This window comes from Pholis gunnellus (assembly GCF_910591455.1).
Source record: "Pholis gunnellus genome assembly, chromosome: 15".
NCBI lineage: Eukaryota > Metazoa > Chordata > Actinopteri > Perciformes > Pholidae > Pholis > Pholis gunnellus.
Genome location: NC_136542.1, coordinates 9591174 through 9604735, shown reverse-complemented (window position 1 = coordinate 9604735; position 13562 = coordinate 9591174). Strand labels below are relative to the sequence as shown.

The window sequence follows — 13562 nt, the reverse complement described above, 5'->3', positions numbered from 1 at the left end:
CTCTCCACTGTTGACTCAGCTCCACTAGTCCTGTTATCAATTTACTACCCCTGTCAAGCCAGGAGGCCCAGGCTTACCGTAAAATACGGTCAACGCGGATGGCTGAAAATGGGAGGATTGGCGAGAGAGAGAGAGAGAGAGAGAGAGAGGGGGGATTGATTCGTTTTTTGAACACAGTTTCCCACTGGAATAAGCATATGAAGTGTCTTGAACAGGACAGGGCTCTTCTGTTAACAATCAGCTTCAAGAACCTGCACAACTGCACTCTGAAGAACTACTGTGGCAAAACAGCTGTGACACTTTGTGACAGCTTCTGCTTCGACAAATACGTCATCCCTGACTCAACTGACTGAGCATTATCAGTCTCAGCACAGTCATGCTTGTCGTCTGTGGCATGGCGGCTGGCAACATACTGTACCTGCCCAGAGACCACACCCTCAGGGCGACAGCCTCTCCACAATGCCTGTCATGTCATCAACAGTTGGTAACAAAAACTTTTCCAGACTGGTAACAGGTCGTCAAACTGGTTTGTGATTCATGATTCTAAACGCAATATTGTGTTAAAATCACGTCACCGTCTCATTCAAGACTAACTAACTAGGAAGACTGAGAACTAAATTACCCTTTTACTCCAAACTATTGAAAACAAGTAACTTATATCTCTTGATATCTGTTAAATCAATAACTACATTAATAAACTACTGATTTGATACCCTAAAAAAAAGTTGGAGTCAACACAACCAGCCACATTTTGCGCCAGAGTCAGTTCCAGGCGTGTGGCCTTAAACACACCAACCATAGTCACTACACTGCTCCCACCCTGAATGAAAATAATACAAGCATTATGTGTCCCTTTAGCAGCTGTGACATGCAGCGTTCTGGCCTCAGGTTGTTGCTGCTCTTTCACGAGCTGCCACTTGCCAGCACACAAAGAGGGTGTTTAGTTTTTGCCAATTTAAGCGTTCAGCTAATAATATTGACTTCAGCGCCTTGTTCTCAAAGCAGTTGGTCTCGAGGTGCAATGTGACAGAACTGCGGTAGTCTGCTGTTTAGAAAGCATGCAAACCACACGGTCAAAGGCAGCGTATGTGTACGCGGTGTTGAACATTTCAGTTTATCACCTCTTGTTAAACATGAGCTGTTGTGCGCAACATCTGTGAATAGACCCTTAGCGCTAATAGACACCTGATGTTGGTTCAGAAGTGAGTTTGCAGAAAACTGCTGCAGGAGGAGACAGACTTTCTTTTGTGAGGGTTAAAAAAAAAAAGAGCTTGTACAAGCTTAACTCTTTTTATTTGCTTCTTACTTGAGCTGTGTTGGAAGCTTGTGTTTCCTGTTGTCGTGCAATATTTCGCTATAGTTCTATGGGCCGTAAACGTTAGTGTTTCTGTATAAAGTCATTATTGTGTGTAATATTTGACAAAAACGTACAAATCTATAGATTCTATTTGTTCTTCAGGTTTATTAGTAGAATGTGTGATGTCTTTACCCCCAGAACGCATTGGCACTATCCATAGTAGCCCAATGACCCACTGAACTTTGACCTCTTGTGTGCCCGCCCCCTTTTGTGAGCTTGTTTCCAAAGCAACTAACTAACAAAGAATGATGGGAGGTTTTTGTCTGAATGCGTTTATATGAGGTCATGAGGTCTTATTGTCACTCTTCATGTCAACCGATTCTCTTTCCTCTGGGAATGTCACCTCGTATTAGTTCCATATCCTCACTGCTTTGAGAGAGTAAATGCTCCATATTTTGGGTTCCTACGATACGATTTTGAAGAGGAAGTGTCTTGTGATAGTGAATTCTCCAGCAAGTCGGGTCAAATCAAGGAATACATTGTAGCGGCTTGGAGAAAAAAAATAGATAGCAACGATGCATGAAGATGAATGTGCGTTGGCTTCTGTATATTTCAACTGTAGTTTGTGAGGAAGAACAGGTTCCCGACATGACAAGTGAGTCAAATAAAAATGGAGCACAATTCCAAGTGTAAACCATGGCTTCAGTATTTATTTAATAATTTCAAACAGACCACACAATATTACAAAATATTAAGTGCCGCATGTCATACAAGAACAGTTCAACCTTCAAAAAATTCAGGGAAAATAGGTATAAATACAAAACAAATTATATACAAATACCAAAAAAATGAAAAAAAAACTACAAATTCTGAATTCACATCCTCTAATCTACATCGTAAAAACTCACACACAAACACACCATGACACCCATTTCCCAAGCTGTCAAATACTCACACAAACACACATTTTCAAGTTTTGTTAGGACAGGACAGTTAGCTTATCTCTGCAGTGTAGAGGGAAAGCCAAAAATACATCAGCATGAAATTCAAATTTCCAAATGTCTAGAACGCGTCAAAAAAGGAAAAGAAAAAATAACTTTAAACAGATAACTCTATGACTACTCTGACCTCGGTTCCATGTCTTTGACATTTAAAAGGGTTGCACCACCACATGTGGGAACGCATTCATGGGCTTGAAATTTGAACAGTAAAGATACAAATACCTTCTTGTTTCTGCTAGATCAGCAGACTTCATTCCTTATTGAACAAGAAAATCTCTACTCTAAGTAAACTTTAATTACATCAATTAACCCCCCCCCCCCCCTTCCACCACATCTCCAACACAGATGCTGCATTTCATTTATTTTGGTTATTTCCTTAAGAAATACAATAGTAGTTTCACACCACTGAATCAAAAAAAATGCTATCAAAATCAGCAAACTCTTATCAATAGAGGAGCACCCGGATTTAAAATAAAGCTGCCAAACCAACAAGAGTGAGTGCGACGCTCTTATTATGGGTCATTAACTCTGGATCTGGCTCCACTTTTGGGTGTCAGAAGCTGCCTTTCACATTTTGGCACACGATGCAGCACCAAACAGGTACGAGGCCCGACATAAAGCTTAAGGCAGGAAAGAGCAAACCTGATCGGACAGAAGCCACGTGAGCTAAATTGATTTCACGCGATACCCTACTGAGGCTGTAGATGCTTGTGGACCAGTATTATTCACAGCTTGATTTTGGTCAGGGTTGAAGACAGGTACACTCTTGAAAACACACCCTGTGTACAGTGTTCTTGGTGGCTTTAGCGTTAACCGCTAATTCCAGTGATTGAATCCTGTAGAGCTGCACGGCAGTTAAAGCTGACATAATACAAGGCTGCCCCCTACGGGTTAAAGAGTGGCACAAAAATATTTAGACTTTGGAAGAAAAAAAGGAAGAAAAAACAATTCCTGAGTTGTTACACTGTAAACACCGCCCGAAAAAAAAAAACGATCGCACCAGATTATGTTGCCGGGGATGTGACGTGCACAATAAGTTCTGTGTTTGTAGCGCAATCTGAAAATGTGAATGATCCAAAAACAGTGCCGCCATTTTAAACAGCATTTCCTAACGGTTGGAGATTACACCTGTGTGTCGATCTCACCCGACCTCTCAGTCCCCTCGTGTTTATGTACAAATCATTTTTACTTTGTTAAAATAAACAAAGGGGGGGGTAACTCCTCCTTTGGAATCATTAACATTAAAACAGGCATGGTAAAAACAAAGAGTTATGGCTTTATAGTGTAATATTTCCTACCTCGAGGAGGCATTGAATTAAATATTTACCCCCTTAATCTCCCCAAATTTCCTCCTGCCGCCGTCGTCTACACATTCAGCTCTTCAACAGCTCCCCAAGATCATAGGTGTCGAAGAAGTCTGACACGCCCTCACTGTCCTCCAGGCTCCAGAGGTAGTCGTCGTGGTCCAAAGGGGGAGAGAAACTGACAAAGGGGGTGTTGGGGTCCGGGGCGAACGAGACGCAAGGCAGTTGGTCCTCTGTGATCTGGAGCAGGCCGGGGGGTAAACCCAGCAGACCCTCGACGTCCAGCAGAGCGGAAGTGGAGGCTGCCGCTTCCGCCGAGGAGGTGGCTGGAGCTGCTGTAGATATGTTGACTGCGATCAAGAAAGGGACGGAGCATAAGTTAGCTTACCGTAATGACTGGAAATTAAAAAAACACACCTATCAATTCCTCTAAAGCTTAATAACACTTTATCGAATATCAAAAGACTCCTACACCAGTTTAGCATAGCACTCCTATAACATTGTCACACTCACAACGGACAGAATCAGAAATATTGTCTTTTTAATTCCAAGTATTCTTCTTCCTTGTCAACACCTGACCCAATTCAGAGGACTGCATAGACGCAATCAGGGCCTCACACACACACACACACACACACATAACTCACTGTTGGATCAAAGTATAAAGTCAGAATCCTACTGTACTGTACACGAGCCAACAGAAAACCCAGCTTACATTCAGCCGGCTCCTCTTTGATGCCGTAGCTTGGTGGCGGCATTGGGGTGGCAGTTGGAGGGCCGAGAGGTTGAGGGAACTCCTTTTTAGGGGTGGCCGCGCTTTTAACTGGGCTGGCATCTTCAAGACCCTCCTCTGGACACAGGTAGACTTCAATGGGGCCATTCTTACTTTTTAAATAGATCTGTAATGATCCCTGCTGTAAGGACAAAAAGAATATTACATAAATATACGGCACAACACTTCGTTGCATGTATTCCATTTGTCTTTTGGAGAGTTTTTAACAACAATTGAATCTGTTGGTTTTGAAATCTTTAGTGTTCTCACCCCTGCCGTGTCTGGCACTTCCAGTTTGGTGTCGGCGGGGGCCTTGACGGCGATGACTGTCTGGTCTCGGAGAGTGCCGATGGAGCGAATGTCCTGATATGTCACATAGCCCAACGTACAGCGTGTGGTCAAGGGGGATAACGGCTGCAGAATTGAAGTGGCTATTTGCACGTGTAACCAGACCCAGGACACACGGACACACACACAAACAGACACACAGCTTGATGTAAAGGATATCTCTTATTATCTTCATATTCGGTGAGTTGTTTGAGCTGTGCGGTGCTGGAGTGGATCAGCTCATCCAGAGATCTTTCTACTCTCTCCAGGTCTCCAAGTTCTTTCCTCAGAGCGCACGCCTTCTCTCCTCCACCTGCACCACCTTCAAACACGTCTCCAACCCTACAAGGACACACATAAACATACGCATAATCACAATGTGCGAGGATCTGATTGCAGTAAAAAAACTGTAGCTGTCGTAAAACAAAAAAACAAAGACACACAGTGTAACAGACAATATCAGTATACATGGTTCAGTGGAGGTTGTTCAATGTTGTCTACAACCCCCTACCAGCCACTAGAGGGCAGATGAACTAAGTGTAAGCAGGAATAAATCCACCGAGTTGTAACCTCACACAACAGCGTTTCAATATGGTTGTATTGAATGCAGTTTTTGTGTTGTTTTGCATTACACGATAGATGTCTCTGTTCTACTGGTCCCTCTGACTTCATCAGTGGGAACCTCTGACCACTACTAAACATGAGACGTGCCTGCTTACACTGCAATACACAAGATGTTTGGCAGTTGGCTTGGAAGATATCAAAGCCTTGTCTGAGCCGTTTGACAGAAGCAAATCAACTGTATCTGATTGTGTTGAGAGACGTGTTCATCGGACTGAAACGTGGCCGTCATGCGGCCTACGACCACAAACCCACGTTTGTGGCTGCCCATAGTTTTTGGAGTCCGGAACTCCCACCAAGTATCAAATGTTTTGCATTGGTACTTACAGCCACTGGATGTTGTTCTTGGACTTCTTTCGGATGAGCTGGACTCCCTCCAGGACGTTGGTGATGTCATAGATGCGCCTCTTCTGGACCTCCAGAACCTCAGTGGCCCAGTTCAGGTCAAGAACTCCATCGGGAGACTCCGCGATCAGACCCACAAACTTCTTGGTGAGCAGGCCCAAGGACGTGTCGTAGCGCGTCCGCTCACCCGGAGACTTTGGAGCTGAGGGCAGAAGATCCAGACAAAGGCACATGAGGAGGGGAACAGTACGGAGTAAAAGCAGCAACAATTGACTAAGATATGTAGATATTTAACAGAAAAATTAAGCAATCACAAAAGTAAAAGGTGTAAGAAGATAAACATACTAAAAGGTGCAAACTCTTCATCATACGAGTGTGTCAATTACCTTAATTCCTGTGTGAATGTGACTCATGCAGTGTTTATGATGCTATTCGTCGACTGTAAACAATCTTCACACCACAGAAGCACATGTCTTCAAAAGTATTGCACGTGGTATTTGAAACAGATTTATTAACTCACTTATAATCGGGCCTTGTCCTCCACCTGTTGACCATTTGTGTGTCAAACAAGATGCATTTAAATCTGCTATTGGTTTAATGATTTCCCTTTAGTCCCGAGGCTTCTGTGCCGCTTTTCTCCTGGACTAGTCTGACGACGTGGGGCTCCGTTTTAAGCCGGCCTACTCCCTGCCCTCTGTGACCCCCAGAGAACCCCCACCCGACCTCCCTCCGTTGGACTCCAACCATTGTAAGAAAAACTGTAATTAGACAACTTCCTGAGACTTCCCTCTTTGTACTTACAGTCTTTTTATACAGCTTTTTCTTTCTATTTAAATTAGCCTCTACTGTTGACCATATTGTACTACAGGGCTCAAATATCTACGCACAAATCCACCACCTCTCTCACATCCATCTATCCTCTGATCTGTGGTTGGTGTACTCACTCCTTGGACTTGCTATCCTGGCTGCGATGCTGCATTTGCCTTTTGGTGTGCGGAACTCTGGCAGGTAAAGAGGGTCCTCTAGATCCAGCTTCCTCTTGGCCTAGAGGAGGACAGAGTTTATGTTCATTAGTACAAATACAAATATCGGCGCAAAGAGGGTGTTTCTAATCATTCTGTCACCAGAGGAATATATAGAGTGACTATATTCCTATTCCTACATTATGGTCTGCTGGAAACAAACTTTCATTCCACTTAAAGGTTAAACCACGATAATGAAGTGTGTGGGGCACGTCCAGCCAATCCATGAAACAATGACATCAATGCTGGCACAAGTGCTAAATAGGGGGTTGTTGAAAAGTGTCGTAAATGTGCCAACAGCCCAACAAAGCACCCCTGTAACACTTTCCCAAGCACTTCAAGAGGGGCTGATCTTATGTATGTATGCGTGTGTGTGTGTGTGTGTGTGTATGCGTGTGTGTGTGTGTTGTGGGATAGGGAAACGGGGTGATTGCCTCTCAACCCACTGCCAGCAAAATGCAATGAAATCCCTGGAATCACTCAATGACCTCTCCTCCCCCTCTCTCAACCCTCCCTATGTTCCCTCTCCTTCACAGCTTAACACACAGGCTCTCCACACAATAACACGCACACACAGACACACACACACACACACACAGACGATTACTTGACTGTCACTGCAATGCATCTTACACTGCAACCTTTGGACCACAATATAACCTACAATATACTATCTTCATGTGACCATGACTTTTTCAGTGCCCTAAATAGGCCCAATGTAAGAAAAGTGAAAGTCACATGAACCCAATCCCTTCGCAGGATTGAGAAATGACCAACTGTCTGAAAAATGACAAGTTGCACAAGGTGGCGACACCCTAACACGCAGAATTCCTCCTGAACTCCAACACGATGGACGAGAGAAGTTTGCGGTCAATCCCACACAAAGCCCTCCGGTGACTGATCTAACGTGGAGTGGGATTTTAGCACAGCGTTACCGAGGCTGCTGGGTAATTGGCCGCATCTGGTTAGGACCTCACCTCGGTTATCTATAATTGTGTTGCTCTCTTATCCTTTCGGCTCTGTGTTGCCTCACAAACTCGCCTTACCTCCAAGTCTCCTCACAAATACTTGGCAACAGTAATCCCTTTTTGTCACTGCAGTGCTTTGGCTAATAGGTTTAGGCAAGGGACTTTTTGCCAGAGACGGAGAAAGTGCTGAATTGACTTAACCATGTGTGGATGCGCCTGTCTTGAGCGTGGGGAATAATGAAGGGTGCTATTGTCCCAGTGTGCTCCCATGACATGTCCACCTGTTGGCTGGAGACATCTGGAGCCGCACAGCAAGTGTGTGTGCTGCTGGCGGAGGCGGCTTTTAATCCGCACAGTAACTTCAGTAGGACAGAGAAATACACGGGTCAGGGCTGCCCTGAACAAAAACGGCGGCTGCTAGCATTTATTTATGGGATTAAAAGCTGTGTTTTTGTTGGCTCAGAGTCCTGACAGTAGCTGCCAAACACCAGGGGTCCCAGGGAGGAATCAGATACTGGTTATTGGCAGGAGGAGTCAGTGTCAGCTGTAGCTAAACAGAGAGAAGATCTGTCTGGTTTGACTTGATTGTCAGCCCCAGTGTAAGTAACGAATAAGAAGAGCAGCCTTGACATTAGAATAAGGTTAACTTCCATGACCTAAATGTACGGATCAAGCTGCACCATGTCTACATTTTTCAGGCGTGTAGGTCTATAATTTGAGAGTCGCAGCCACAGGCATGGTGACATGTTGTAAGAGGGGAACCAACGGTTTCACCCTGCAGCTGTATGGGCGCTCCATTTTTTTTTTTGCATGAGGGATTTCTCTGGTGAGTCAACCATATTACGCAAACACCATTTGGTGTAGTAGAAAAACCGGCTGTTTGTGGCTTTAGAGGCCAGCACACAAGCATGTTGCTGGAGACAAAACCTCACGAAAGTCTGAAGCTGAGACATCGAAGTTATTATAGTTATAGCACATGTTACTCAATTCAAAATCAGTCGTAGTTATTGTGCAGCAAGAAGCCACTGTTTTTCAGTCAATGGCTGTGAGAAGAAATTGGGATAGGCCCGTGTCAAAAACACTCCTATTAGCTCTTTATCTTCAAGACTCGCCTGCCCAGTTACGCCCAAAGCACCGCACGTGGCTTCTTCTGTTGGCTCTACATTCTTAGGCCGATTCCTGCAGCTGCTCTGGTGAAATCTCCAAAGTGGCAGTTCGCGTCACGTGAAGGACTTCTGCATTCGGGCCTCTCTTCGAAAAAACCAACACACCTGGTCTGTCAGGCTGCATGGGATTCAAATTCCATCCAAGCCAAGGACAAGTTACAGTATGCCTGCTAATATCTCTGTACACAAACCCCTCACGTCCACACCCTTGGGGAGTCAAAAGAAAAGCAATGCCTACACGGCTGATGAGACTGTCAACGTGGCTCTCAAGAGGTGAAAGAGAAGGTTGGATCTGCCCATTTGGGTCGGTGGTGGAGAGAGGCGAGGGGGGAGCAGGCTGCTTTGAAATGCAAACCCCCCCCCCTGTTGAGGACAACTTGCTCCAGGGCCACCGCTGGCCTGAGGCCAGGTTGAAACAAGGTGAATGAGAGGGAATAGAGAAGCAGAGAGAGATTTCGGGTGAGTGCATGGAGTTGTGGCCAATGTCACACCTGAGCGTCAACGGTCTGAATGGGGGGGGGGGGGGGAGAATCTCTGGAACCACAAGGTGATCCAAGACGACACTGGGAGTTATATGAAAGATGTTTGTGTCCCCAGAAAAAGACAGAAAGAGTAGTTCATAAAGCCGATATCAGTGCTGATGCACTTTTGGCAGATTGCGCACATTCCCATGAAAAATCTGACATAAGCAGGGAATAAGTGGGACATTGTTTCTGGTGGACATTATGCTGATGCATCTTGTTCCCGGACTGCCATTTGGTTTGTAGTAAATGTGGCTTTTTGCATCTGAAACAGACAAACGCATTCATCGGTTGGCTTTGAGGACGAGATTGGATAGAAAGCAGCTGTAATAGACAGAAAGCTTCTTTTCCGTGGACTTTGGTGGGGAGGCCTGACTCCTGTAACACATTTACATCGCCGTCAATCCGAAAAGGAAACCAGAGTGACACAACATCATCAATAGTCTACGCGGCCTGGTTAAAAGTCACATGACAATCACTCATTCACTGCCTTTTACTACAGTCGGCGTGATTAATAAGTAAAGACGAGATCTCTTCAGCTGAAGTTACCTTCGCGCAGTCAAACATTAACTTTTTTCTCAGGGGTTTCCACAGCATATACCCCACGAGAAAGCTCTCAAGTGTGGGATTACGCAGCACCACTGTGGCATAGATTAGTTGCTGGTTCTCATGCTGAGCCAAGCGAAAAACACCGTTGGTACTGTAATGCTGTGCATGTTGAAGGAAGTGAGCTACACATGAAGAAGCAGCACTTCCTGTAAACACGACTGAACATGAAATGAAGCCGCTGTGTCAGCAAGCACATAGAGAGGACACTCTATAGTTACTGTCTTCAAGTTGAGTGATGAATTGAAGTCCCTTTAAACATCCTCATACCGATGGCATCCTTGCATCTATTGCGTTGTCATGTGCTGCTAATGTAAAGTGACTAACTAGGGAAAGAAAGATTTGTGAACAGGTTATATGAAACCAGATCATTTATTTTTAGTGCTTGCCAGCTGCTGCAGTGATGCTCTGTGGCTGAAAACACGAGCTCAACTCACTTTGGATACCGTTCTGAATCTCAAATCTCTGTATTTAAGGAATTAGAGGAGACAAAATATCCTAGCATTTCAGTCATGACCCTAAAAACACTGCAGATGCAGCTGTCAGTAATTTAGAAAGTCAGATCCGCGTCTGAGACTATTACACTCTCAGAAAACCCCAGAACAAAAAGCAAAGGGAACCAACTTTAGTTATGTTTCTTTAATATAACAAGACACAAGGCCATCAACTACTCTCAGCATCATTTGTTCTTAAGACTTCGTGGTGCTTCCCCCCCCCCAAACTGAAGGTCTATCAAACTTACTGAAATGTGTGGAGGAAGTTTCATAATCATGGGACTCTTGAAACCGGCTCTGCAGTTTCAAAAGTGCATCACTCTTCTCCCCCTTAACTGTGGTCCGCTGTGGTGATCTGTCATAACTAAGATCACTTGCTTATCTTCAAAAAAAAAGAGGAAGAAAATAATTCCGTCACTATAAACACTGTACTGTGTAGTGTATTTGCGGCAGAATGGACAACACCATTATCAGTGAGAACACACACACACTCAGAAGTCCGGCTCTCTATCAGCAGCATGTCACCATCTTCTGACGATTGCCTCGCATCGTGTGTGTGCAGTGAACCCCATCGACCCACATCCAACGCAGGCACGTTGGAGGCAAACTATCTGTCACATGAACGGGTCTTAAAGCTGGATTAAACGGGGGGGGGGGGACATTTCCAAGTCAGCAAACAAAATGGAGAATTCTAACATGTGACATGTACAAATCCCCCCCGAGAAAGTATGTTACAAATACAAGGAATTTGACAAAGCTGTAATCAAGTTCACCTTTGCGTATGATAAGCCAGGTGGTAGTCTATTTCTCACTTTACTTACGTCCACCTAATCCTCTTGAAGGGCCTATTAGTGAACACAGGTTCCAAGGGCAAACGGTTTACATGAGATTTGAAGACCCTGGCCTGTGCACACTCTTAACCCCTTTAGCCCCACCGCAACTCACTAACTCTAACAGACCGCAAGGCCGGCTGGCTCGAGAGAGAGAGAGAGAGAGAGAGAGAGAGAGAGAGAGAGAGAGAGAGAGAGAGAGAGAGAGAGAGAGAGAGAGAGAAGAGACCAACTATAACAAGCACCAGCAGCTGTGAAGCACTAACACGCTGCCGAGTGTCATCCAATCCTCTCAGATCATAAAGCTTTCCAATCAACCCAATTTTTTTTTGTTTTACAGGAACAAATCACGCAGTCGAGAGTGATTTTTTTTTTGTTGGTGTTTCTAAGAGCTCTTTTCACCTGAGCAGACACACGCATGAGCAGGAAAACCCACCAGTTGTCCGGTTATGACCTCTGACCTCCACCTTCTCCCGACAGTGACGTGAACAGGTTACACAGGCCCTGCATTGCCTCAAATGACAGGTCCACTTGGAGCAGCTGTCACATGGGTGTAATCACACAGACACACACACACACACACACAAAAAAAGCTGTCCAACGACAAGTGTTACTCATGATTTAGGAACACTCCTCGTCAAAGTGGAGCTGATTCTGAGTTCACAGTGGTTAATAAAACAGTAAAATGCTGTGTTGACATTATTGTCTGCCACCAGTGTAAAAGCTGCTATGTTCCCCTGTGGAGGCCACTCATCCTTTCTTTTCACAAGCAAGGGGCCCCTAACACTATCAACTATAACCCCCCCCCCCCCTCCCCAAAACCACCAAACACCCATTTAAACACACACAGCCTCTGGTCTCGTCTAGCTACAGCTGGCCTGCGGGGGGGGGGGGGGGGGGGGGGGGGGGGGGGAGAGATGTCACACTTAGCATGGCAGGCAAAGGGACCCACGCCGTTCATACACATCCAGCAGCAGTCACAGTGGCTCCTCTGTGGCTTATCACGTCAAAACATATTTGAACGTGCCCCAAACGCTGCTACACACGCATACCGATGGGAAATCCATAATCAGTCCGCCCACATAACTCACTACACTGGAAGCACTTTGTTGTTTGTTGCACAATCTGTTGTAAAAGTGTGTATTTGTGATGCAAGCTTGTTGTGTGTGTGTGTGTTACGATTATTTACCGGCAGTCGCCCGGAGGATGATCTGATGGGTTTAGCCTCTGGTCCGTGGGGGGTTGAATACAGGCTGTTGGCTCTTTGTTCGGCCACGGCGGTGTTGCAGATCTGGGTGAAATAGCCTGCCGGTACCGTGCTCATCGGCGGGCTGGACAGTCCGGTGCTGAAGAACTCGGTCTTCACTCCTCCGGTGGACAAAATCTTGATCTTCTGCTGAGGGCAAGACAGCCCTGCTACTGGCCGACCCGAAGCCGGAGAGACACCTTTCGGCATCCGCATCATTTTCCCGAGTAAACTAAATTCAACCGGATTGGTCAAGCTTGGTCGCGAAGCACACCGATCGATCAATGCACTGCTAAATCGTTCCCCTGTTATAGCAAGTTGCTGCTATGGGCTTTGTATGAACATATGTCTCTACCCTGCGAATATTACTTAACTCACGTAAACAAAGAAACAAGTCAAGAGCAACTCATACAGCAGAAATCCATCTATTAAATGCAAAAAGCATGGGATACACAGACAATTCAGCCGTATTTTCTAACAATATTCGTCAGTAAATTACAGCAGACTGGTCGGTGTTGTTATCCTTTGTCCAGTAACAAAGTGCAGAGGAAGATTGCCCTACAGGTTACAAACAACTGCTGGTTAAATAATAAATTAAAACATCCAGTATTTTAAAGTCCGGTACCAGAAGGCTTCCACGTCTCATTGAGATCAGGTTCCTCCGTGAGATTTACAATGTATAGTGACTCCCTCTGATGCGGAATCCGACCCGGTCTGTGACTCTTGTCCGTCCGCCTCGCAGTTCCGCTCTCCATACAACAGGACAGGAGCTGAGGAAGAACAGCTATTTTAGCGCCAAACTTCCTCCCGCGAAATTTAGATCTCCCGCGGTTAGAGCTCGCCTCTGATTGGCTCACGGCACGTTCGGCTTGTCAAATTTGCATAAAACAGTTGTACGCGGATTGGGCTGGTCTTCTTAAAGGGACAGTAGCGTCATTTCGGGACATAAGGTTCTTTTATCCACCAGGCTGGAGTTGGAGACAATGACCACTTATTATTTTGAATTGAATGAGTCCAGTCTATATAATCAGACAATATGATG

General features: G+C 45.3%; 1 protein-coding gene across 1 annotated transcript; it reads right to left on the bottom strand.

Moving 5' to 3' along the window:
- Positions 1 to 2651: 2651 nt before the first annotated feature.
- Positions 2652 to 12746, bottom strand: e2f2 (E2F transcription factor 2). The gene is made up of 7 exons (XM_079174308.1): positions 12464 to 12746; positions 6612 to 6711; positions 5650 to 5869; positions 4881 to 5043; positions 4645 to 4758; positions 4318 to 4516; positions 2652 to 3952 (listed from the first exon to the last, which is right to left on the bottom strand). Exons 1-7 carry the CDS (start codon positions 12737 to 12739, stop codon positions 3672 to 3674), a joined length of 1353 nt encoding a protein of 450 aa, XP_079030434.1. The 5' UTR covers positions 12740 to 12746; the 3' UTR covers positions 2652 to 3671.
- Between the last annotated feature and the right edge of the window lie 816 nt (positions 12747 to 13562).